The sequence below is a fragment of the Pogona vitticeps genome, chromosome 7, assembly GCF_051106095.1.
Source record: "Pogona vitticeps strain Pit_001003342236 chromosome 7, PviZW2.1, whole genome shotgun sequence".
NCBI lineage: Eukaryota > Metazoa > Chordata > Lepidosauria > Squamata > Agamidae > Pogona > Pogona vitticeps.
The window spans coordinates 13,166,785-13,192,476 of record NC_135789.1 but is presented as its reverse complement, the minus strand read 5'-3'; the positions used below and the strand labels follow the sequence as shown (position 1 = coordinate 13,192,476).

Below are 25,692 nucleotides of genomic sequence, written 5' to 3'. Positions count from 1 at the left end.
GTGGATATTGATCCTGCGGATACGAGGGTCCGACTGGGTCATTCTAAGGCTTTCCCAGCCAGCACACCTCCTGGAGTCCATGCCGGTGGGGAGAATGGGTTTTGTCACTTCCCCAGTGCTGGGGTGGGTGTTGCCGACCCACGGGGACCACCCCCACCCCGTCTCTTACCGTTCATGCCCCTGTGGTCAAAGTGAGGGCCTGTGGCCTGTGGCCCTCGTGCGCCGCCGTGACCTCAAAGGCGTCTCCCTCGGAGGCGTACGGGTCCACGTCGTACTCGTACGAGTAGTAGAAATCCAGCTGCTGGGTGGGCCCTTCCTCTGTGTGGCACATGAAAAATGGGGTGGAAGGAGTTATGCCAATTGAGACACAAGTGCGAAACCCGGGCACCCTTCCGGAACCCAGCTCTTTCTTGGGATTCCACATCCCCCGACTCCACTGCGTTCACTTAGGACGCCGGTGTACGCGTCGTCCGGATGGGCTGCTGCGATGCTCCCTCCGCATTGGGGCTTCCCTTGGAGACAATGGTGGGTCCAGACAGGTCTCATCTCCCGTGGTTGCCCATCACATCCCAGAATCCGGATCGAGGGTTTGAGGCTCCCGGGCAAAACCCCACCCCCACAGTTTGGGGCCCTGCCCTGATAGGCAAAAATCATCCCCGGGGCCGTTTTGGGTTTTATGCTCTCCGCGGTTTGAATCTGTTCCTGTCTGGCGTGTGATTTTTTCCCCCCCTTCTAGATCCATTCATTCTTTTTGCAAACTGCCCGGAAGAGTGCATTGCACTAAGGCAGCAAGATAGAAATCGAAGAAAGAGAGAGAGAAGCCTGCCAGAGCTGAACCCCCTCACCTGTGGGTCCCGGCTGTTCCCCATGAATTAGATCGAGGCTGTGGTAGGGAGTCTCTCTGTCTCCTGGTGTGTTTTTGGCTGTGAGGAAGAGGACACAAAAAAGTGTAGGGCCCCCCGACACCAGCAGTTCGCCTTCTCAACGGCGCATAGCCTGCCCCGCCACAGCAGCCAGGGACACGAGACAGGGCCTCCTCGGTGGTGACTCCCAGGTAGTGAGATGCTCTCCTTCATGGCTGCGGGGTGGAGGTCAGGCTGGCCTCCTCCCTTCCCTCTGATCTAGGCTTTGAACCATCACCAAGGGAGTCCCCGAAGGCCCCTTTTAAATTAACATATTTTTGCCGTTTACCTGCTTCTAATTTGACAATGGCACGGTCATTATTTTAGCATCCAAGCCCCCCACATATACTGAAATACGTGAATTAGAGCAAACAAGTTTAGAACAGCAAATGTTCTAGTCTGGTTCCCTCTTGTGGCTAGTTCTGGTAACTTCATCATTTTTTATATATACAGTGGTGCCTCGCTAGACAGTTACACCGTATGACAGTTTTTTCGCTAGACACTGATTTTTTGCAGTCACTCTAGCGATTCGCAAAACAGTGATTCCTATGGGGGAATTTCGCTGGATAATGTTTGGTCCCTGCTTCGCAAACCAATTTTCGCTAGACAATGATTTTGACAGCTCCCTCTGCGCTCGCAAAATGGGTGCTTTCAGGACCCAAGCTTCGCAAGACAGCTATTTAAACAGTTGATCGGCGGTTCGCAAAGCGGCTTTCCTATGGCCGATCTTCACTAGACAACGACGATTCTTCCCCATTGGAACACATTAAACAGGTTTCAATGCATTTCAATGGGGAAATGCTTTTCGCTAGACAATGATTTCGCTAAACAGCGATTTCGGTGGAACGGATTATCATGGTCTAGCAAGGCACCGCTGTATAGGAATTTTTTCTTTTAATAGTTTTAATAATAGTTTCAGATAAGCGAATCAGCGGATACGGGGTCACACAGTCGTTTTATGAATTTTTTGAATGTTGAACATCTTACGTATCTTTTAAATTCTTTTTTTAAAAAAAATGTTGCGAGCTGCCTCGGGTTCCCCTTCTTGGGCAAAAGGCAGCCTATCAATAAAACAAATAAAGGAAAAAATTGCTGTTGCTGAAGCGCGGGGCCTGCGTTAGGAGGAAGAGAATCGGATCAGGGCCCTCGGAGAGCTCTCTGAGCGTTGGGCCCATTCCCCTGCCCTCCCCCTCCAGATGCCATGTGTGTGTGTTTTTTTTCCTCCTGGGGGGCCTACCCGCCTCGCACTGTGCCATCGGGACCTGCTCGATCTGGGTGCTGTTCCGGCAGGCGGCCACCTCCATCTGGCAGAGGTTCGGGTACAGCTGCCCGTCCGAGCCGCACACGGGCTCCCCATCGTAGCCGCAATCCCGTGAGCACCTGCACGGCTCGAAGTAGGTCTCCTCCAGACAACCCAGGACGCTGTTACAGGGCCCCGTCTGCACAAAACCTGTAGGGGGAAAAGGGGGGGGACACCCATGCGAATCTCCACCATGTTCCAGCTCCCGATTTCTGCTCCCCCCCCCGGCGGCTCGTGCTCCTTTCGGGGTGGGCGCCAGAGAACCCACAAGAAGGGGCCGCAGGATCAGTGGCGGGGCCTCCCGAGAAAGCATCGGCTGGGGTTTTTGCAACCTCGTAGGCGGCCTTTGGTGGGGCGGGACCTTTCTGGGGCACCCCGGCCTGTCCGTCTAAGCCAGCGCTAACCCATCGTTCCTTCCTTGGCCTCTTGTTCTAAAGAGAGACCCGCCTCTCCGCTCTGTGTCTTTTTCCCTCTCCAGAATCTGTCGGAAGCCTGTGGCTGAAAAGCAGTCACATCAGTTAGTTTGCTGTCCGATCTGATCGCAATGGTAAAGTAAAGAAAATGGTGTTTTGTTTCATTTTCTCCCTGCTAAAGTCTTGGCGTGAGTTAATGAGGCTGTCAAGTCAAAGAGAAAAGCGGAATTGAACGACCAATTCAAAACGCTACAATGCAATTTGGAGAGTGTGACGGCTTTTATCTCCTGTCCATTTTTTTTTTGGTTCGGCGACTCACCGACCCAGTGGCTGGCCACGCTCTCCACCTCGTTGCACATGGGGCCGTCACAAAGCTCCCGGGCCAAGGGGCTGGTCTCGCTCACGTTGTAGAAGCGGGTGGCTTCAAAAGCTGGAGCAAGAAAAAGGAGAAAAACAGGTGGTGAGGGACAGAGGCTTCCGGTCTTCGGGTCCGACTCACGAGTGCAAGACATTTTTTTAAAAAAAACTTGAGCCAAGTTGCGGGTGCGAAATAAGTAAGATTCCTCTGCCCGTTGCGCGCACGGGCCAAGGCAAGGGCCCCAGAGAGGGTTCAAGAGGGAGCCGGATCTGCTCACCCGGCTCGTAGTAGTCGTAGACGCGGACGGGCAAAGGGGCCGTCTTCCCCATGATGTATTCCCGGAAGGCCACGAATTTGACGCAGGTCACACACTGGCTGGGGATCTGCAGACACAACGCACTTGGTGAGGCCTTGGGCGGTGAGGGATTGGGGGCGAGCGGCCCCTCCGAGGGAAGATGCGGCTCCCCAGAGGCAGGCGGAGACCTCGGGGAGGCGACGACGGGTCCCTCCGGGTCGCTCTGGCTCACCTCATCGAAATAGAAGAGGACTTTGCGCCCGGAGACCTCGTATCTCTTCAGGCCCGTCTGCTTGTTCACGAGGAGCTGGCAGGGAGGGGAAAAAAAATATAAGAGCTTGGCTCAGCCTCTTCTCCTAACACGCCGCGCTCTGGCGCCTTTCCTTCCTTTCCAGAGCGAAGGTTTTTATGTCCCGATACTGGAGGAAGCAGATTTGAACTGCAAACTGATTTTTTTTGTTTGTTTAAACAGTCATGATCTGAGAACGGCAGAGCTGAAAGGGGACCCTCGAGATCATCCAGTCCAGCCCCTGAGGAGGATTAGAACTCCCAACCTTGGGCTCCGCAGCCAGAGACTCTCCATCCCAGAAACGCTCTAGCCGGTCTTACTTAGGGCTTTTATTCCATATCTCGCATTGGCTGTGCTCCCATCGCCCAATCATGCACGGCTTTTGCTCACGGGGCGTGGGGGTGGGTGGGTGGGCTGCACAAGCTGCTCTGAGTGCGAACGCTGCGTCCTGGGGTGTCGGGAGAGGTCTTACCTGCTCCAGGCTTTCCAGATCTGCTTGGAAACCGGAGAACAGAGGGACCTCCAAGACGGCCATGTTGGACGAGCCAGAATGAAGCCACCTTTCCCGGGACAGATAGGAGAGAGAGAGAGAGAAAGAGCGGGGGGGGAGGGGGGGAGAGAGACTGAGGACAACTGGACAGGATTGGTATCCACAGTTTCACTTATCCACGGACTGAAAATGAGAAAATGTCTGGAAATATATCCAGCAGGACCCCTGTTATCTCCGGGGGATCGGTGGCAACCCAGCCACCACAGATGCAGAAAAAATGCAGATTTGTTGCAAATGGTATTTTAATAGGGAACACCCAACAGGGGGCGGTCTCCGGCGCCCTCTCCTGGCCCGTCCTCGTAATGACATTGTGGAAATATATTTCTGTACAGAACACGGTGGTTTCTGGCTCCCTCAAAGGGCCAGTTCTGGTCACTTCCTCTTTAGGAACATATATTTTGGGGATTTTTCTTCTAATATTGTGAACGTTTTCAGACTGTGGATACGGGAATCAGTGGATATCAACTCTGCAGATCGAGGTGTGTGTGTCCTACTGTATTTTAAAAGAGGAAGTTACCAGAAATGGCCTATAGAGATAGGGGAGATGTCCGGTAGCTTCCTCCTTCTCGTTCTCCTCGTCTTGCTCAGGTTGCAGCACCCATCATCCCCGGCTCTCCCTCCCTCCTGGAAGACAGACCGTGGGGTGGGAAGGAGAGCAGAGCCCGGCGACTTAAGGGGATCTCTCACCTCGTACACGTCTCTATAACCACTTTGTATTCTTGGTGGTCCTGGTCAGCCGCCGGGTCATCGTCATCCCCCATCATCTGCCCCCGGTGAGAGGTTTCCGAGCGGTTTTCATCCGGGAAGGCGGGTTTAGGGGGCCGCGGGGGGGCTCGCCGGTGCCTCTTCAGCTTGGGTTCATGGAGGTTCACCAGCAGCTGGAAAGCCGGCTTGGCCACCGGATCAGGAACGTTGTACGTGACGTCGATCTGCCCCAAAAGCAGGACGGAAGAGTGGTGAGCCACGGCTCGGCCCTCCTCCGGCTGGCCCGGAGGGGAACCACCAAGTTTGCAGCGTTCGGAGAAAGGGGGGGTTTGTGGCCACCCGTGGCCAAGCATCCCCCGGAGAAACCTAGGGAGGACCCCGTGGGCCAGGCAGGAGGCAAAGCAGAGCAGAGAGAGCAAGAGCGAGCCAATATTTTTAATCATTGCAGATCGTGGATAAATGAATCCGCGGATACCGATCCCACGGATAAGGGGGTCCTCCTGTGAATCAATAGGGGCTGAGGTGTTAAAAAGAGAGGCGACACGCGCAGTCCCTTTTTTTTCTAAAGAAGAAGAGAGGACAGGGCAAGAAGGGAGAGGAAAGCATAAAACGTGGCCACACAAAGCCGAGGGGAAAGCCACAGGTTTGGCGAGATTCGGAGACCAGGCAGCTTGGCTCACCTGCAAGAGGCAGCATCCTTCCCCTCTGGCGCTCACAAACAGCCCGGTCGGGATGGAGGGAATCTGCAGGGGAAGAGATAACAGAAAGGGGGAGGTGTGTCTCGATGGGCCAACGTCCCCCTCCAAGGGCCAGCCGAGCCTCCCCGGGGGAAGCCCCCCACTCTCTCCCTCTCTCTCACCACCGCCGTCTGCAAGAGCTTCTTGTTGGCACGGTTGAGCTCGAAGATCTCTTGGAAATCCAGGTTGGTGGAGGCCAGAGAAATCGTCAAGTTGACGCCACCAACGAAGGAGAGGATGGCATACTCCGCCAGGGCCTGGAGGGCCACGCAGGTGTCCTAAGGGGTCGAGGAAAGGAAGAGGGGGAAAGGCCATCGGGGGGTGCATATATGTCCCTCATCCCAACCCCACCGCGGAGCTGGTGGGGCTGAGCCAAGGCCCCTCCACTCTCTGTCCCCCCCCACCCAAGGGAGTCCCAGGATGACAACAGGACCCGTGACACAACCCCTCGGCTGGGTCTGCTTGGGTGCCTGCCTTGAGCAAGGGGGTGGTGGGACTAGATGGCCTCAGAGGGCCCCCTCCCCCTCCCCACGCTATTTTACGACCCCGGTGCGAGCCCCTCACCTGCGTGGAGGAGAAGCCCCCCAGGGCGTTCCTCCGCTGGGAGAGCCACTTGACCACGGGCAAGGCAGAAGCCACGTCCTCCAACACAGTGTAAGTCAGAAGGCCGTAGGCGGTCATCTCTACCTCCGCGGAGACCACTGCAAGAGGAGGGAAGGACAGGAGCTGAGGGAGGGAGAGGCAGCGCTGGTGTCTTTCCAAACCCCCCTGGGTCGGACGCCGTCGGCCCCAACAATGGGGTCTGATCCAGGAAGCCCCCCCCCAAGCTCCTGGTGTTGGGTTCTAACCCCGCAGCGAAGAGAGGGGTTTCCAGTCTACTCCCACCTCTTCTAGCAGGGGTGGGGAGAGAAGCCCAGAAAGGCAGCCTTCGGGAGAACAGGGTCCGTCTTCCCCACAACCACAGAGAGCTACCTGACTGGGAGTGGCCGTCGCTAAATCCCATAAAGGCGTCTTCGTCAGGAGCCTGGGTCCCCGCTAAGCTCCAGTGCGTGAAGCCGTCTGTGAAACCAAGAAATCATAGATGGGGGAAGAGAAGTTGAAACGGAGGGAGCCGCTTAGCTACCCCAGTCTGCACCCCCACTTTTGAAGCCTTTTAAAGGTGTAGGTCAGAGGGGGCGGGAGGCCAAATGTCGGCCACCAGGGTTGGAAGAGGCCGAAAATGGCCACGTTTCCAAACAAAACCCAACCACTGGGAGAAAAAAGGGAAATATTTTGGTGTGTCTGTTCTTTGTGTGCCTGGGCAGGGGGTGGCGGCTGGCGGGCCCAACCCGCCCCATGCGCGTGCGCACACACACACACACACACGATTCATGGCCTTGGCTATCTCCGTGGGGCCCCCGTGGCCGAGATGGGCAGCCACGCGGTGTGGGTGGGGGCTCACCTTGCGTGATGGCCAAGCTGTTCATCTTCCGCAGGGCCGCCCCGGCCGAGGGGCTGCGCAGGAGGGTCAGGGCGTAAGTGGTCAGGACGGTCGTGTACGGGTCCTTGGCCAAGTAGACGTGGGACTCGAGGAAGTGCTTTGCTTTGGCCACGGAGACCTTTTCCTCCTGAGGAGGAAGGCCAGCAGCCCGTCAGCATCGTGGCCCTAACCGTGGTCCTCCTCTCCTTGTGAGGAAACTGAACGCTTAGTCAGCATTGGGCAGGCATCTTGGCCCAGGGCGATGGCCACAGGCCCGAGGGAGGCCCTCCCGTGGGATCGGGGCCATTCCCAACTCTCTGGGTGGGCTCCGATGGGCGCCCTAATATTTGATTAGTCTTTTTTTCTCCTTGACGTGGCTTTGATCAACCCCACTGCGCCCTGGGGGCTTCCTTTTCTGCTTCCCACGACCGCTCAAGCGGCCTCCAAACCTGCATTTCCCTTTTACCTCAGAGGTCACCCCAGTTTCCAGGAGAGCGGCCACCACATACGCGGTCAGCGAAGTCTTCCCGTGGATGCCTCCCTGTAGCCCAAAACACAAACAAAGTTGGGATGCCAAAGCGGCGCTCGGAAGGTGAGGCGTGAATAATGAGACTCATGGGCCACCAAGTCAGTTCTGACTTACGGCGACACTTTTTGGAGGGGGGGGAGGTTTCTAGGTAGAGAACACTAAGGGGCCCTCGATATCTGCAGGATCCGTATCCGCTGACTTGTTTATCCACAGTCTGGTAACATTAAAAGAAGAATCTCCAAAATATATGTCTCTAGTGATGAAGTTACCAAAAGTTGCCACTATTAAAAGAGCATTTTTGCTATCATTTGTCCCTCTTGCGGCAAGTTCTGGTAACTTCATTCTTAGAAATATATATTCACGGGACCTTTCATATTTTTAGATTGTGGATCAGAGAATCAGCGTATACAGATCCCGCAGATACAGGGTTCGTACTGGACTCAACTTTTTGCGTGTGTATTCAAGTGTTTTTTTAAACCTGGAATGTTTTTCTCTTGTGCTACTTTTTAAACGCCTCCTACCCTTTCGTACCTGGATGTCCTTATTTAAAATCCTGCCCACGGCTGGGAATGAGCCATCCTCCTTCTGGTGCCGGATGATCCAGTCCTTGGCCGCTGACAGCTCTTTCGGGTCGATGAAGACGAAGCTCCGAGACTGGGCGAAAGACTTCAGGACGAAGGCCGTGAGCCTGGGAACACAACGGAGGTTGGCTCGCCCACCCCGCCCTGCTCGTTCGCCCCCCGGCGATCCAAGCGATAAGCCAAAAAAAAGGAGGGGTACCCTTCTGCCCAAAAGTTCACAGACTTACAACATACCACATGCTCCCCGAGGAATCGCGCTCCCCAAAAGCACTATACGAACCGTCTTGCCTCTTGTAGGTCAGCTGGCGTTGGTAACCTAGGACGAACGGGCGACAAACATCCCATAATACCCAGAACGCGGCGGACCGCGTTGTGTCCTCACCAAGCTCTGCTGTCTGTTGTTTCCGCTTTATCTCCCCTGCCTCATTTGTTTATTTAAGGTCCTTCGGTCCCCTTCCCTCCCAAGGATCGACCCCCCCCGGTGGTGACTGATGGGAGCATTTCCGAAGGGCGGCACACAGGGGGGGGGCACACAGAGGGGGGCGCGAACCAAGCGACAAACCGGCGAATTGGGGCTGGTTCGCGGTTCGGTCCATGATCCCATTCGGGGGGGAGGGGAACCCAAAACGATGCCCCAATCTTTTTTTCCCCCTAACGGCGAACTGTCCCGAACCACTGTTTTCCAGATTCGTCCCCATGTCTAGCAGCGTAAGAAAATGTAGCCCATTGATTGATTGATTGACTGACTTACTTATTTCATATACAGTAAATAGTTTTATCCGGCCTTTCTTCCACCCCAGCTGCTTGCATGATTCAAAGGCAATATTTAAAGCTGAATGCAGCAAGTTAATAAATGTTAAAAGAGGATCGATGCCAAGACGCTTTCGAAGCATCAAGATACAACCGTCCGGTTTGAACCCACCCCCCTCGGGCCGCCAGTCGCTGATGCGGGAAGTGGGGCAAGCCACCCTCTGCCCTCCCCTTTGACCCCCGCCTCACCCAGGGCAGGTACCTTGCACCAGATAATCCGTGGCCTCGCTCTCCACCTCTGGGCTGAGCTGCCTAGTCTTCTGGAGGTACTTGAGGACAAAGACGTTTGGAGCGAAGTGGATCATATTCTGCTCCCCGCAGCCGAAAGGCAGCTGGAGGAGGTTGTCCAGGTGGTTCAGTGTCGGCCCCATCACGTCCCCTGCCGGCAAGAGAGAAGTACGATATCAGCCAGAGAGTAAGATTCTAGCCCATCGTGCTTTCATTTCAATGATAACCAATCCATAGGAGAGTAGTACCCTGTATCTGCAGCTTCACTTATCCACGGCCTGAAAATATTAAAAGAAAAAACTAGAAATACTGTATGTAATTCCACAATGGATTTACCAGAACTGGCCACTAGAGGGAACCAGAGACCACGCTATCTGCTCTTGTTGTTGTGTTGGTCTCTGGTTCCTTCTAGTGGCCAGCTCTGGTAAATACATCACAGAAATATGTATTTCTGGATTTTTTTTCTTTTACCATGTATAGTGTTCACTATTATCCACAATTTTCAGCATCCGCAGGGGGACTTTGAACCAATCCGACACGGATACGGGGGCCCTACTGTAGTTTACGAATTTAATGCTAACGTGGCTGTTAGAAAGCCCTAACACTTCTCACTGGATCTCTCTCCCACCCTCCCTCTCTTCCACCCCAGGTAGCAGTACCAATGATGGAGGCAGTGGCTCTCTCCGATCCCGGGATCACATTGTGGGGGACCCCCAAAGTAAACGCCTCGTTGTGGTTCTCGTCCGTTTCCTCTTTCCTCCAGATTTTAAACTCGCCGGCAGAACCCCAGCCGGTGGAGAAACCGACGTACTTCACCTCCCGTGGCTTGGGAGGGGCCCAGGCCACAATGATGGACTCGTTCAGAACGGCATGGCCATGGCCCACCTGCGGAGAGAAGTACAGCCCCCCACCACGGGGATATAGGCGTTAATGGGGGTCCTGGGGAGGGCAAGAGTTCAGGACTGACCCCCCCCCAGCCAGTGACACCCACCCAGGGAAGCTCAAGCGGCCGCAGGAGTCTGTTCTGTTGGTTGCAACCAACCTAACACACTGCGGTCCTCTGACTGTCTATTTGGCATCGTGAAGTGGCTTAAGAAGCCGTCCACTTCAGGACATCGGCAAATTCAACACCTCCCCTGCTCCTCTCTGAGCGAATTTTTTTTTTTTTGCGTGTCTGCTAGACCAACCCTGTTGTGCCAAATTGCTTAGATTAAATGTGTAAAAATGGATTTCTTTGCCTTTAGGTGAAGGGCAGAGGGCAGTTTCTCCACTGGCACTCCCTACAAGGCAGAGAAAAAGAAGGTTTTTTTAAAAAATTGATCTAAGTGATTCAGGGCAGCAGTGATGGTCCAGCACAGGCAAAAATAATAATTCCACTGCCCCTTCTTCTCTTCAAAGGAGCAGGGGAAGTGTTCAAGGGAGAGCAGAAGGCGCCAGAGGATCGCTTGAAACTGATATGCACTTGGATGTGAAGATAATAAAGTAGGGCCCCCATATCCACAGGATTGGTTTGAATAAAAATATTAAAAGAAAACAACTAGAAATATGTATTTCTAAGGGGTATTTACTAGAACTGGTCACTAGAGGGAACCAAAGAACATGTTATGTACTGTATTGTTGTCGAAGAAAACCTAGCATGGTCTCTGGCTCCTTCTAGTGGATGGTTCTGGTAATACATGATGAATATATATATATATTTCTGGATTGTTTCTCTTCCCATGCTACGTACAGCGTTTGCTATTATCCACTGTTTTCAGCATCCACTGGGAGGGCTTGGAACCCATTCCCGGCGGATACAGGAGCCCCCCCCCCGGCAGTTTTCCTGTCTTGCATCCTGCAGGAGAAGGTCTCCCGTCTCCCACCTGGATGATGCCATGGTCCCAGCTGATCCAGAAGGTCCGGAATTCGTCCCAGGAGAGAATGCCGGCCGTCTCGGCGCTGGCGACGGGCTCGCCCATTTTGCTGGTGGAGATCCAGCTCCTGGCGTTCTGGTGGCCCCCGAGGACGACCTCGGTCATCTCTGCCATATCGTGGGCCGCCGCGGACAAGGCGATGTGGGCGTTGTTGTGAGCCTTGATGGCCACCTCAAAGCGGGTCAGGCGAGCCGGCTTCTGCACGTACTGGTACTCGTATTTATTAGGCGTGGAGATGTGGATTTTCTCTACCCAAAAAAAGGAAACCCAAAGTTCTGTCAGCGTTCAGCTTTGCCCCTCGGGGAGGAAAAAAAGAACGTGGCATAAGGCCTTGTCCGACTCGGTTTGTGCCCCAGATCAGAGGCTGGGAAAGGGACTCCTTGGGAAAACCACTCCCAGAATCCCCAAAGGAATGAATTAAATGAATCATGGTACAGTAGGACCCCCCCCCCCCCTGTATCCATGAGGGATGGGTTCTAAGCCCAGCCGTGGAGGCTGAAAAACGAGGATAATAGCAAGCAATATTTTAAGAGTGAATGCAAGACAAAGAAACGTTCCCGTGCTCCCTCTTGTGGCCCGTTCTCGTAACGACATCATTGGAAATCTATATTTCTAAGATTTTTCATGTAGCCGTTTTAGTATTTTCCGATAAGGGAATCCATGGATACTGATCCCGCGAATACAGGAGTCCTACTGTATTTTTTTTCTGGATCTCATAGCCAAGCCGGAAGTGGCCCCCGTGTGACTACCGGCTCGAGAGAAGATACTCCCTCCAGGTCACGAAGGAAAGCGTTAAAAGGCAGGATCTACCCCCCCCCCCCGCCCCGGTGGACTCTTACCATTTGGGCAGAAGAAAACACTGTAGGTATATTCTCGGGTCAGACCCTCTGGCTGTGGAAAAGCAGAAAATTCACGACAAAACACAAGTTGGAACCAACAACCACAGCAGAGAGACACCCCCCCCCCCGAAAACCATTCGTTGGAATCAACTTGGAAGCATTATTCTTGGGAGTCGTCGTCCTTTTATTACCGTGACGGTTTCTGCTCTTGCTGTCTCTGTGCTTTACCTCAACAAGGATGCTCCTCCAGACATAGTCCACTGCGAGGGGAGCCCGTTTCTCTGTGTGGCTGTCATCGGTGTGCCTGCCGTTCTTCGAGGACTGGGCACCCTCCAGACAGCAGCTGCCTCCCCCGTAAGCAAAAGCTTTTGCTGAAGGAGAGGAAAGATAAGCGGTGGCCATGGAAGAGTTTAACCATTCTCGCTCCCTCACCCTACTACCCAATGGGGGATATACCGGCTCTGTAATATTAAAAGTGAGAAATTATCTTAGAAGGGTCACAGATCCCAAGCAGGATGGGAGCCAACAGGGTGATGTGGCTGCAAAAATGACCAAGGCGATCGGACCTGAGTCCCCCGCGGATGCTGAAAAATGTGGATGATAGCAAACGCTACCTAGAGCATGGTTGCTGGCTCCCCCCAGTGGCCAGCTCTGGTAGTGAAACATCACAAAATTATAGACGCCTAAGTTTTTTTTTCCTTTAATATTTTCAGATCTGTGGATCAGAGAATTGGCGGATCTGTGAAGCCCCCCCCCTTGTGTTTGGAGACAAGTGATCTGGATACATTCCTTTAAGTCCGCCAAACGTGAAGGAGGAGCAGAGACCGGGGGGGGGTCAAAGGGGGGGGACAAAGGGGGAGCCTTCCTTTGGGAGACCCAAAAGGGCTACCTGTGATGTTGTTCTGGCCCAGCTCCATGAAGGAGAGGACGATGGATGTCGGCTTGGCCTCGCTGGGGGCCACGCACTTCTTCCGGGTTAGGTGGCGTTTTCCGGGGTGCCCCACGAATGTGATGCCTTGGGGGGCAGAAACCTTCACATGAACCTGTGGTGTGGGGGGGAAGAGCAGCGGGAACGAGGACGTCAGCTCCGCCACCGGACTGCCGGCCCCAGTCCGGACCAGTGGCCCCTCTGAAGCAGGCCCTGCTTCTGCCAATAAAAAAGCCCGCCGTGGGGCAGAGGATGTCCGATCGGCTGCCCTCCCCCCCTCCTGGACCTCAGCTCCCCGCTCTCCACCTCCTGGGCAAGGGGCCAGACTGGATGATCTCTCAGGTCCCTTCCCAGGGTTTAACGTTTCCTAAAACCCTACATTTCCTGGATGGGAACCAGGAAGCAGGGACAGGGCTGAGGAGAAAGTTACCCCTCCACGAATCCTAACCCCCCGTGGATCATGGGAGCTGTCGTTTCAGAGGGGAAGGCGACGCCTCACCTCCAGGCACACCGGCAGGTAATTGTGGACCGCCAGGGCGATCTTGGTCTGCTCGCTGCGGACCACGCGGTACGGCAGGGTGAACGCGACGAAGAACGGCTTGAAGGTCCTCAGGGCCGCCGGCCGGGACAAGCCCAGGCCCTCCTCCTCCGACAGGCCGACGGCCTCGGTCAGCCACGTGGTGATGGAGTCGGGAACGTCCACCCACAGCTGGGCTTCCCCGGAGACGTCACTGGGAAGGGCGGAGGGAGGGGGGGAGGGAGAAAAGTGGAGTGGTTTGGGTGCCTCTCCGGCTGCGGAGCAGAAGGTTGGGGGTTCGAATCCTCCCACCCCCACCCCCCGGGGCCTCCTGGACAGGGGCTGGACCGGATGGTCTCAAGGAGAGGCAAAGGCGCTTACCTGACGTTCAAGCAACTCCAGAACCAGGTCTCCGGGAAATACGTCCTCTTCTTCTTGTCGGCCCTGGGGAAAGCCGAGAAACGCGGTGCACGGGGTCAGGTGGGCCGCCGGGAGCGCGGAGGGACATCCCCACGATGGATGGGGACCCGCCCGAGTCAGCCCTGGAGGAGACCCGTGAGGGGGCCGGGAATGGCGGCCCTCAAGGCCAAAGGCTGCCAGGGGAGCTGGTGGAGGGGGTTCCCGTTTCCTGGACTTTGGCCCAAAAGGCGGCACGTGGCTGTTGGTTTGTTTTTTTAAAGAAAAGAAACATAAAAGGATCTTTGCCGGGGGGGAAGGGTCCTACCTCGGGACGGCCTTGGTGTGCACAGAGGCCACCAGCGTCCCCGTGTGCGGCTGGAAGGCGGGGACGGCTTCATCAGTGTACCAGCCTCCGTGCTGCCGGTGGTTCAAGCTGACGAGGTCGGTCATAACAACTAAGCCGCTCTCCTGGGTCAATGAGGAAAGAAGAAGATGGGTTTCTCACACACACACACAAACAAAAGGAGCAGAAGCCCGTCACTGAAACCCCCGCACAGCTCTTAGGGCAATTAACAAAAGCGTCCAGAGGGCTGGCCCCACAGGACGCCAGTCATGAGCCTCACAGCCGGCCAATACTCCGGGCCGCTGCAAAATTGGCCCGGCTGAAGGATTGGAAACTTTTAATTAAGGGGCATTAAAACAGGGCTTGGCCGGCAGGAGACGCTGGCACCGTAACGGCATTTTTGGCTCAAGCCTTCGAGGCCTGACGAGAGGCAGAACGGACAGAGGCGAGGGGAAAACCCTGAGGCCACCCGCGTCGTTTGGATTCCTGGGGGAGATCTTAAGCAAGAGGAGAAACCTGGGTTCCTGGGAAGAAATCGGAACCCTCTTCCTTCCTTTCAGACCAGGAAGCTCGGCCTCAGAGTCTTCCAGGCGAGCCTCACTGAGGTGCCTGTCAAGTGTCCGTCCGTCTGTCTGTCAGGCACAACTCTCATAAAGGAGAACTATGGGATTCATAGTCCGAAAACAAGGGAGAAATCTGATCTTTCACCCGCCGCATGTCTCGGTTTCACGTTTGTTGGACCTGCGGTCAATTTTTGCCAGGAGCAAGGGGGTCAAGTAGACGTCAGCCCTCACCGTGAAGGCAAAGCGGGCATCCTTGGTGACGTCCCAGTGCCAAGGGAAGAGGGACGAGCGCCGCCGCCGTTGGTGCAGAGACAGTCCCGGCCACCAAAAGTGGCCGTCTTCCTTGGTGGTGCCAAACGTGTCCGACACGTCGTAATCCGACAGCTCCTGGAAGATCTGCACGAACGGACAAAGGGCATCGGGTGCAAGGAAAATAAGAGCATAGGGGGTGAGAAAAAAAAAGGATAATCTATAATTGCTAGGGATGGGATTTAAGGATTTCGTGGACGCCGTCATTCCCCAGACTTGACAGACTGACAAATTGGGCTCACCTGGGAGAAAGGCCTCAACCAGAAGGCTTTGAGGATGAGCTAGGCCTAGTTTCATGAATGCTTCCTTTCTGGCCAGGAAGCTTGGCCTAGCTCAGCCTCAAAGCCTTTCTCCTAGGCTTTGAAACTGAGTCATTTCAGTGTCTGTAGGGTAAGGAGAAGGGCCTCCACGGGAAGGCTTTGAGAGTGAGTTAGGCTGAACTCTGCCCAATTTTCCTAACCCTAATGAGGTGCTTCCTTTCTGGCCAGAAAGCTCGGCCTAGCTCGGCCTCAAAATCTTCCAGGCGAGCCATAGTTCGTGGTCTCTAGTCTGCCTATCAGGCACAACTCCCAGAATGGGGGATTATGGAGTTCATAGTCCAAGAAATCTGCCGGGTGGAAAAGGCAGAAAAAGTTCAGAAAAATTAAAAGCAGTAGAAGAAACGCATCACAAGATGGATTGGCCCAGGAGTTTGCAAGACCTAAGGACATTCAGGACAGGACAGTGGGGAATGGCATGATGAGAACAGACTAACACCCAACGTCCCCCACACACACACATTTTGAGACACAGTCCTCAGCCCCATGGGGTATCCCTCACCTTGGCAGAGGTCAGCTGGAAGCCAGGTTTGAGGAGGTAAACGCTCTTATCCACTGCAGCCAAGCAGACACAGCTGCCCTTGGCCGCTCGAACCTTAACAGCCACCGAGTCGCCGGGCCGGCTCTCGTTGGCCAGAAAGGCCACCGACACCTGGAAGAGAGGAAAAAAGAGAGGAAGCTGCGACAGAAGGGCCGTGGCCTCCCATGCTTCTCCTGGTGCAACCGCGTGGCCCTGGTGGCGGGGACAGCCAGCCTGAGTCGGATACCTGGTTCTCAAAGAAAGCCTCCACAGCAAACTGCAGGCTATCTGCAATGCCTTCTCCATTCTCCCGGACGTAATAGACAAGGAGGCGGCCCAGCGGAGCCATGCCGGCCGTCACCGTGAAGCGCACAGAGGTCACACAGGTCTCCGGGGCTGGAGGACTTGTGGGGACTGAACAGGAGGAAAGCAAAGACGAGACACAGTCAAGACCTGGAACGGGAGGCTGGAAAAACAGCCACTTGCATGGGGTGAACAGAACACCGAAAAGCCAGCCGTGGCCAACCTTGGGCCCGAGGCGCAGCTCTGGAGAACCTGGAAGTCAGCCTGTTTCATGCACATAGGTACAGCAAGACCTCTGTAGCCACAGGTGTGTGTGTGTCAGTTCCAAGCCCCTCCGTGGATGTTGAAACACGTGGATAATAGCAAAGATTAGACACAGCACAGTCTCTGCTTCCCTCTAGTGGCCAATTGTGGAAATATATTTCTCTAGCAAATGCTATACAATCATATAGTCTCTAGCTCCCTCTAATGGCCAGTTCTGGTAACTTCACCTTTAGAAATACAGTACATTTCTAGGATTTTTCTTTTACTATTCTGAGTATCTTTCAAGACTGCGGATATTGATCTCGCAGATAAGGGGGTCCTACTGTACTCCTAAGAAACAACGTTGTCCCATCGCCCTCTTACAGGAGGAGCGTTATCTCTGTTGCCCTCAAAGGAGCCTGGGTGGCCCCCCACCTGGACTACCCCAAACCTGATAAAGGTCCCTCTGCAGGCCTTCTGCCCCAGACCTGAAGCAGTGCTGCGGACATGCGTGAGGCGGACGTTCCTGCCAAAGGCCGGCCGAAGGGTGTCCCTCCGGCTTCTCTCCTGGGTCACGTTTCCTGGCTGCAGGCCGGAGAGGACGATGTTCCCCCGAGACACCACCTCGTAATGGAGGGTGAAGTTGCATGCGCAGGTGGACTTCACAGTAAAGCGAGCCTGCTCCCCAACCTGGAAAGAGAGAGGGTGCCCATCACGGTGTGTCGGTCCCCTCCCCAAGACACAAAGATGCTTCCGAAACAATGAGGTCCTGGGAGGAAACCGCCCAGCAGGAAAGGGTACAGGGGAGGGGGCAACCCCACTGGCCCTTTTCCTCCTCTCAGAGAGTTGGAAAACCACCAGCAATAAGGAAGGATGTGAAATTCTGCAGCACCAAAAGATCTGCGTCTGAAATCTAGAGAGGAAAACCAAGCCCTCGGAGGAAAGAACTGGAAAGAACCAGACAGGTTTAGACTCGAAGAAAAAGAGGATTGAAGGGAGGCAGGACAGCAGTTTTCAAAATCTTGAAAGGTGGTCCTGTAGAGGAGGGGCAGGATCTGCCCTCCATTGTCCAAGACTGCAGAGCACCTCAATGGCCCGGGGGGAGGGGTGTAAGCAGACCGAAAGGCAGAACAATAAATAGAAAGACAGACAAGAGACCAGCACTGATCAGGAGAAGGGGTTTGGGCACGGCACGGTCTTAGTGCCGGAATATGATCCGAAGGTGTTTTGGGGCCAACATAAAAGCAAAGGGGGATCATCCCGAAAGCCAGCTCCAAGGAACACAAAGCGAAGGGGTCTCCTCGGAGAGCCTGGGTGTTTCCCCCTGCCGGGCTCTCGGTCCTCGCCCGAATCCCCACACCCACGCATCCCCCTTTGAACGCCGGAGAGGGGACAGAAGGTCACCGCGTTGGAAGGACTCTTACGTGGAAGGGCTTGTCCACCATCTGAAGCTGAAGGTGGCACTTGCTTGGGGAATACCAGCTGCTGATGGGGAGATAGCTGGGGAGGTACTGGTCTCCAGCTGGCTTCCCTCCCACGGCGGTGACTTTGGCCTTGAGAAAGGGAGAAAAAGGGGAGCGTCATTCCGAGCGCCGATCCGCAGCGCCTGGCGCTGCCTCTGTCATCACCACCGTCTACCCAGTTGTGGCGTTGCGTTGGTACGAAGAACATCAACGCCCACGCCAGAGGATTCTCCCCCCTTGCCCGAGACGGCCCAGTATGACTGGAACTTAGAAAACCTACTTTTATTTTTTCCATAGGACCTGCATCTCAAAGATGCTTTCTCTGCAATGCTAAGCACCCACCGGCTCTGTATTTTGAAATCTGTTATGTTGATGCCATGTAGAAATATTATCCAGGTTCAACCTCTTATGTCTGAGGGAGTGAACTTGTCCACAAAACCTCATATTTAAATAATATAAAAGTGAGTCTTTAAGGAGCCGCCACGTTTTTGCCTTTTTTAAAAAAAAGTTTTATCTCTCTTTTAATTTGGCCTATATTATTTTGTCCCCAAGTCCGCGGTGGGACTTGGTTTTGGGGTCTGCTGCCATGGAAAGAGATTCCACGCGGCTGCGTCTCTGAAAAATCCATGCCTCCCCCCACCCTGCTGGGAATGGAGGCAGACCGGCGATCCTCCGGAAGGACTTTCACCCACCTCCAGCCAAACATACTGAGCCACGGGAGGAATTGAGGGGATCTCAAACACGACCCGGCCGCCCCGGGAGACCAGCTCGCTCGTGTAAAGGTTTTCCTTTGGCGTGAGTTCCGCCTTGATCCGGACGGTCACTCCGTCGGCCGGGCTGCCGTCGGGGTAAGTGACTTCTACCTGGAGAGGGCAGAGGCAGAAGGACCAGCTCCCTCAGAGAAAGGGGAGCTGGCAAGATGACCCACACTGGGTCCTGAGTTCTGGGAGATTATCCTGGGAGGGAGAGCAGAAATAGTGGCACCCAGGACAAAGTGGATTAGGCAAAGCCACACACACCCCCTCACCTTTCCCTTGTAGGGCAGGCCGGACTTGAACTGCTTCCGGGTGTCCCTGGAATACTTGATGTCAATGAGCTGTTTCTGGACAGGGGTGGAGTCGTCAAAGGTGACTTGTCTGCTCCCGTCGGCGCTGGTCACGGTGGCCCAAATGTTGACCGTGCCTCGGAAATGCTCGGGGACGTCAGCCGGCATCATGTCCCGGGCACACACCTCAAAATCTGCAGAACCGTCGATCTGCCAACGCAGAAAAGAGGATAGAAGGCATCCAGAAATAGGCATTTTCACTATGCATTACCAGAATCGGTCACTTGAGGGAGCCAGAGGCCATGCTATGTATATGTTAATAGCAAGACTACACAGAATGGTCTCTGGCTCCCTCGTGTGGCCAGTTCTGGTAAATACACATTGAAAATACATATTTCTTGTATTTTAATATTTTAATATTTTCAGACTCTGGATGAGTAAAACCTCAGGCAATGATCCCAAGGACACAGGAGTCCTGCTGTACTTTGCAACTGTTCAAACCTGGGCTCCGGAAAAAGATGCAGTGGGCCTCACAAGTTTTGATCCCCCGCCCTCTCGCTTTTGACGGGGAACAACCGGGTTCTGTAAAGGATGTCTTTGCTTTCCTCCTTCACTCACTTCCATTGTTTTGAGGATGGGGTGCCCTGCTTCATGGCGGTAGTACCCCACGCCATTGACTGTCATGTTGACGGTCAGCCGGCCAGTCACTGGCTTCCCAAACGTGTACCTGAAACAAAAAAGTACCACCATTAAAAGCCTCCTCTACTTCCAAGGCCAGGTTGCCTCTTATGCATGTGTGAACGTGTGGAGCTGACTCCTCCCAGCCAGACAACTCAGCCCATTATGCAAGTGCAGACCTTTCCAGTTTTCTGCATTCTGTGTGTCTATCAGTTTCCCGGCCTTCACCCGTCACCCTTTGGACCTCATGAAGGCTTAATGTCTGTGCTAACTCCGTAATTCAAACCCTTCTATCTTCTTTACGACTGCTTGTAATTCAAACCCTTCTATCTTCTTTACGACTGCTTGTAATTACCCATGATCCCTCCTAACTTCCCTTTCCCTTGTAAAGACAGCCATGCTGGGATGAGTGGAGGAGCGAAGCCAGGCAGGTGGCACTCCAGCTGTGCCCCAGGAGCATCATCCTTACCTAGCATGAACGATGCCCTTTTCACACACGTCAAGGTCCCGGATGTAGGGAGGCAGGTCAATCTGCACTTCAAACTTGGGCAGAACTAGTGAGGGGAGAAAAGAAGAGGGGGAACGGTTTTGTACTGTGGACCAGAGGAGCGGCAGAAACCCAGAAAACCCCTTCTCAGTGACATCCAGGCAAAGGGTCAGGGCAGAAGCAGCATGAGAGGTACAGGAACTCCATTGGGATAATTCAGGTCATCTGCCTCATATTGCCACCTGCTTTGATGTGGGTTCCTGTACCAAGCATGGGGTCGGACCAGATGGCCTTCGAGGCCCCTGTCCAACTCAACTATTCTACGATCCAAGAGCCTGCCTTTGTACCAGCTTGAAAAGGAACTCCGGGGGCGCCTAATAAGGTGGTACTGGATAAAACAGCATCTTCCCCCTTTGGAAGGAGAGCTTCAATCCCCCTATTCCAGTTTTCAAAAATGCCCATGGCTCTGACCTCTTAGGCATCTGGAAGTAGGAGGCTGGGGGTGGAAGGGGCAGAATTTAGGAGATTTTGCAGCCCACTCTCCCTCCCCCCGGTTGCTTGCAATGGGAGTGAAACGCTTACTTAAGAAACCGAGGGGAGGATAACACTGTCGTCGTCCCCTGAAAAATAGCTTCTACCCTGCCAGCCAGTCTATGGTTCAAGCTACCGTCTCGGAAGTCCTCTTTGAATGTTGTAGGTTCGAAACCAACACTTGGAACTTATTGGGAGCTGTCTCTTTTTTTGTGTGTGGGGTGGGTGGGTGTATGGGGAGAACTCCTTATTTCACCTCCAGGGTGTCCCAGCGCATGCGTTGGAAATAAGCCCCAAGGAACAGCTTGCTCACCGTATTTCTGAACTTCAAAGGACTTGTTGTACGTGTATCCTTGCATTTCGGCAAATATGAGCCACTCCCCGAAGACCGGCTGGTCGGACAGAGGGAAACTCATGTTCAGGACACCTGATGGAGAGATACGAGGAAAAGCCGTCAGCCATGATCCTTCAAAAGCGAGCCAGGAAAAAAAAATCAAGAATGAAGGCTCTCCTCTCTCTGATTAATCTAACGATCTTGCCCATAGCTGAGGCCCAATGGCGTTACTGGGAAACTCACCACAACAAACCGGCATTAGGTTCTTCCACTCGATCATCCGAGCCCCCCGAGGATCCTGGAAAGAGACCCAGAGATTCTTCTAAGGGCAAAGGCTGCAAACATCCCAATCTTGAGACGTGTGTGCCAGTCTTTCCCCCCAAAATTTCCAAATCCAGCAAAATCCCTGTACCAGTTCCCAAGTCCCCCACCTGCGGATGCTGAAAAATGCGGATAATAGCTACCACTTTTAATCATAAATGCTATACACAGTATAGTCTCTGGCTCTCTCTAGTGGCCAGTTCTGGTAATTTCATGGAAATATATTTCTCTAGCAAACACTATACACTGCATAGTCTCTGGCTCCCTCTAGTGGCCCGTTTTGGAAACTTCCTGTTTAGAAATATATACGTATTTCTAGGATTTTTCTCTTAATACTTTTAATATTTTCAGGCTACGAATGAGTGAATTGGTGGATACTAATCCTGCAAATGAGTACAGTACCGATATATCCAAGAAACAGCTCAGAGGTACTCACCACCACGTAGGCTTTGATCTGGAAGGAAGAAAGAAAGGGAACAGAATGAGTCATTTTCCTGGGGGAACATTTCTGCCTAGCTTGAGATCTCCGGCTGCAGAACCTGAAGTTGGGAGTTCAAATCCTGCATGATGTGTCCTTAACAGGGGCTGGACTGCATGATCTTGAGGGCCCCTTCTGGTTTTGCTGTTTTAAGATGCTGATGGTACATCTTCTGCTGCCTGATAGTATGCCCTAGCTCTCTCGCCCCTCATTCCCCCCCCCCAAGTCTGCAAGCCCTCCTGGGAAACTTTGTTAGGAGATGCAAAAGTATTTTGGAGATAAACTAGGAAAGAAGGAAGGAAACAAGCCTTTCCTCCTCCGTACTCTGACTGGCAGGGGTGACTCAAAAGAAGCAGGGAGAGGTGATGGCCGGGGGCTCTCCATCCGGTGCCGCCTGGCCCCTGGGAGTCCCTGACCTGAAACCCTTACCTTCTCGTTGATTGGCCGCAGGTCCGGGCTGACCATAAACAAGTTGATCAGCACTGGGGGGGAAAAAACAGGAGAGAAGAATTCGAGGAAAAACACACGGGGGAGTTTTTACAACCTCCCATGCTGCCTGCGGTCTGAGTGACTGGGAGGGACGTCTCGGCACGAACCCATCATTCCCTCCGATCCCAAGAGAGCCCCGCCTTTCTGTGGAGTGCTTTCCCCTGCCCCCAACTCTCCGTTGGTGTTCTGCATGGGTACTTTGCTGTTGATCTGTTCGTAAGGGTAAGTAACAAAAGGTTTGTATTCTTCCTCCCACAAGAAGCATCTCAGGTGGAGTTACGGAGACCCTGAGGTGCTAGTTAATGAGAAAGGGGGGGTGGGCTCCCTGGGCTATTCTCCCCGTGAATCTCTGCCCTTCTACGATGCAGCGAAAGGAATTTTAACAGAAATCTGACAATCTGCCACACACGCTGCTTCCTCCTGACCTTTCTGAGTCGGCCGGTACACCGGCTTGTCGGTCTGGATGAAGACGGAAGCGCCTTTGCTGTCGATGGTGACCGTGGTTCGGTTATAGAAGATATAGCCCTCCTCGTTCAAGTGCCGGTTGCCCCACACTTTCAGGTGGCCTTGGCCCCGGAGGCCGGGGGGCACCTAGGAGACAAGCCACGGGTAGGGGGTGCGGGAGAGGTAAGGGGATGCTCAAGCTTTCTTAGCAGCTCCTAGATCAAACAGGCCCAGGGAAGGGAAGGCAGAACCATTCTTGACACTACTTTACATTATCCAGTAGGACCCCTGTATATGTGGGGGGATCGGCTCCAAGCCCCCTGCGGATGCTGAAAAACGTGGATAATAGTGAACGTGACACAGGGCACAGTCTCTGTCTCCCTCAAGTGGCCAGTTCTGGTCAAGTCATCTTTAGAATTATATCATTCTAGGATTTTCCTTTTCATAGGTAGTTTCAGGCCAGGGGTCAGTGGATCCTGATCCCGCCGATAAGGGGATCCTACGATACATGACTATTCCAAACAGGTGGGCCTTTGCTGATTGAGTTTTGAGGCCGATACATTAACTCTGCCTTACCGCCGGGTAAATATTGCGCTTTTGTAAACCTTTGGGGTTATGTTAACAGGCGACAGGATTTAAGGGAATGGAGCAAAACGAAAGAGATGAACAGGGGAAGCTGAAATCTCCCGTAAGGTGTTTTCTTTTCCCCCCAACACGCGCAGTGGTTTTTTTGCTCGATTTTTGTCCCCCTCCCCCCCACCGCTCGCCTTCTTATGCACCAGAGCATCACACTCACCTTAAGCTTGATGCTTCCTTTACCTACAAGAAAAAAAGACAAACTTCAAAACCCTATTTTTTTTTCTTCCCCCATTAAAGCCAAAACAAAGTTAACTTCTCCACTCTTGCCGAGGCACGGTATGTTTATCCTGGCCGTGAGTCCGCGATTCCAACCCAAAGAACGGCAAAACGTTTTGCTGCTGTGATTATAAAGTGGGGCAAAAACTCGGAAGAGCCGGGTTCAAGTCCTCCTCCGGCTATGGCAGTAACGGGGTGGCCTTGGGACAATCGCTCTCGCTCACCGGGAGCCTCCCTCGCAGGACGGTTTGCCCCCTTCACGTGTACGTTAAAGGAACCTTACCCAGGACCGTCCCATGAGATCGCGCCACCGTCTCCCCTTTGACCACCAGGTGGATCTGGACTGTCGTCTCTTTGACGGGATGGAAGAGGGTCACGCTGATGGATTCCTCCACGCCCGGCCGGAAGACAGACGGCACTGCCACCAAATAGCCTCTGGAGGTGGGTGGGAGGAAAGAGCAGAAACCAGCCATCAGGAGGGGGGAAAAAAGAAGAAAAGAAGCATGCCAAAGAGCACCTGTTTCCGATACCAAATTCTACCCGGATGGGATCTCCTGCAAAGGAGGATCCGTTGGGGCTTCTGGAAACTGTTCCGCAGAGAAGCACAGCATCACAGCAATGGGAGAGGGCCTACTCAGTGGCTGCTCTTTCAGACTCTGGAACTCCTTGCCACTGGAGGCCAGGCTGGCCCCATCTTGACTCTCCTTCTGCAAGCAGATAAAAGACCTCCCTCTCCAGGCAAGCTTTCCCTGTGTGACTGGCGGCCCAAGTAAGTTTTTTTAAAAAAAAATACTATTAATGGATGCTTGCGCCTTCCTGCTTTGACTGGTGTTTTCAGCATTGTCTGTGTTGATCGTTTCTCATTTGATCCTTCTTCGTATCTGTATACTTATTCTTTTAAAGCTTTAAATATTGTCTTTTAAGGATGCAGGTCGTACAAATGTTCTCGGCTCTAAAGAGTGTTTTTCAATGATACCAGCTGCCTGAGGCCCTTTTTTAAAGGAGAAAGATCGGGTAAAATAAATATTTCAAATCACTAAATAACTATAAAGAAATAACTACTGTTGACGCCAGGCATCTCAAAACGGGCAACAAAGGATCACCAGACGTCCGTCGGCGTAGGATCGAGCGGAAGAGCCCCACAATCTAAGCTGAGCTCTCCAGAACGACTGGATTGCTCAGTGGTTTGGGTATTGGGCTGCAGGACTGGAGGTTGGAAGTTCAAATCCCCCACGGGGCCTCTTTGGCAGGGGCTGGACTGGATGATCTCGAGGGTCCCTTGCAGCTCTGCCGTTCTAAGAGGATGAGGATGATGGGTTAAAAAGTCTCCCCACCACTATGAGGGAAATGGCACAACTGCTACGGAGATTTGAAACGAAGTCCCGTTCTGCCCAACGGGGGGGGGCGCTCCGCTTTTTCTGCCCAGGGCTGTCCCTTTTGGGGTTCAAGAGGAAAGCCAAACTCTGTGCAACTCCAGAAGTGGCAAAACTCTTTTCCATGTTGACCCCAGGTGGGGTCTTCCGCTCACCGGCGCTGGACCCCTGATCCTGTGCACCCTCCCCATTTTTCTGCCCGAAGGAGATCCCCTTTGCAAACCGCTTCGAACCCTCGGAAGCGCAGAGGCTGAACACCAGACGGGTCTTTTGGAATAATTTACGTTCCTCCACCCAACTTCATGGGGTCTGTCGGTTGCCCTCTCCCCCAAAATGACCCCACCTGGGCTCCCCCCCAGGACAACTCTTCCCGTCCCACACTTTTAAGACCTCCTTCATCCAGCTGTGGGGCTCCTCTGGAGCCGGAGATTAATGGCCAACCTGGGGAGGGGGGCCGAGAAGGGGTGATGGTCACGCCGCCGTTTTATGGCTCCCCACACGGACTTTTCTGGCCAATTCCAAACTCTGTGTTGCTTCCTCCGTGTAACCCATTGCCATGGAGACAACATCACAACTTTACAGAAATTCTACACACACACACCCCTGGCGTGCGTCATGCAGGTTGCAAGGGGCACACCAGGGACCCGGGGAGGGCTAGGCACACCTCCCCGACCACGGCTCCCCATGGAATACATCTGAATCACCTTTCAGCCCATTCTAGGCTCTCTTTTCCCTATAGAGCTATGGGGTGGAGCGATACAGCGAGAAACACCATGGGTGTCGAAAACATCTGTGCGCTGCCCCACAGCCTATAGGATGATGCCTCGTCTGTAGAACACATATG

General features: G+C 53.7%; 1 protein-coding gene across 3 annotated transcripts in view; it reads right to left on the bottom strand.

Moving 5' to 3' along the window:
• Positions 1-25,692, bottom strand: part of CPAMD8 (C3 and PZP like alpha-2-macroglobulin domain containing 8) — a 28,593-nt gene that overhangs the window by 1,520 nt on the left and 1,381 nt on the right. For all 3 annotated transcript variants that reach the window (XM_072977906.2, XM_020781015.3, XM_072977907.2), the window contains exons 2-42: positions 23,759-23,910; positions 23,417-23,439; positions 22,602-22,767; positions 22,117-22,169; positions 21,646-21,663; positions 21,132-21,186; positions 20,868-20,981; positions 20,006-20,090; positions 19,477-19,585; positions 18,841-19,068; positions 18,506-18,676; positions 17,775-17,903; positions 16,839-17,040; positions 16,052-16,218; positions 15,787-15,936; positions 14,890-15,054; positions 14,078-14,220; positions 13,735-13,797; positions 13,336-13,567; positions 12,798-12,951; positions 12,137-12,279; positions 11,909-11,960; positions 11,019-11,317; positions 9,816-10,041; positions 9,131-9,307; positions 8,353-8,434; positions 8,069-8,225; positions 7,475-7,549; positions 6,991-7,156; positions 6,522-6,608; positions 6,114-6,250; positions 5,672-5,827; positions 5,493-5,555; positions 4,795-5,036; positions 4,030-4,117; positions 3,501-3,575; positions 3,251-3,356; positions 2,935-3,045; positions 2,140-2,352; positions 846-923; positions 170-318 (exon numbers count right to left, since the gene is read on the bottom strand). In XM_072977906.2, the coding sequence (XP_072834007.2) occupies positions 173-318; positions 846-923; positions 2,140-2,352; positions 2,935-3,045; positions 3,251-3,356; positions 3,501-3,575; positions 4,030-4,117; positions 4,795-5,036; positions 5,493-5,555; positions 5,672-5,827; positions 6,114-6,250; positions 6,522-6,608; positions 6,991-7,156; positions 7,475-7,549; positions 8,069-8,225; positions 8,353-8,434; positions 9,131-9,307; positions 9,816-10,041; positions 11,019-11,317; positions 11,909-11,960; positions 12,137-12,279; positions 12,798-12,951; positions 13,336-13,567; positions 13,735-13,797; positions 14,078-14,220; positions 14,890-15,054; positions 15,787-15,936; positions 16,052-16,218; positions 16,839-17,040; positions 17,775-17,903; positions 18,506-18,676; positions 18,841-19,068; positions 19,477-19,585; positions 20,006-20,090; positions 20,868-20,981; positions 21,132-21,186; positions 21,646-21,663; positions 22,117-22,169; positions 22,602-22,767; positions 23,417-23,439; positions 23,759-23,910 (5,458 nt within the window). In that variant the 3' untranslated portion in view covers positions 170-172. The remainder of the gene's footprint in view (positions 1-169; positions 319-845; positions 924-2,139; positions 2,353-2,934; positions 3,046-3,250; positions 3,357-3,500; positions 3,576-4,029; positions 4,118-4,794; positions 5,037-5,492; positions 5,556-5,671; positions 5,828-6,113; positions 6,251-6,521; positions 6,609-6,990; positions 7,157-7,474; positions 7,550-8,068; positions 8,226-8,352; positions 8,435-9,130; positions 9,308-9,815; positions 10,042-11,018; positions 11,318-11,908; positions 11,961-12,136; positions 12,280-12,797; positions 12,952-13,335; positions 13,568-13,734; positions 13,798-14,077; positions 14,221-14,889; positions 15,055-15,786; positions 15,937-16,051; positions 16,219-16,838; positions 17,041-17,774; positions 17,904-18,505; positions 18,677-18,840; positions 19,069-19,476; positions 19,586-20,005; positions 20,091-20,867; positions 20,982-21,131; positions 21,187-21,645; positions 21,664-22,116; positions 22,170-22,601; positions 22,768-23,416; positions 23,440-23,758; positions 23,911-25,692) is intronic.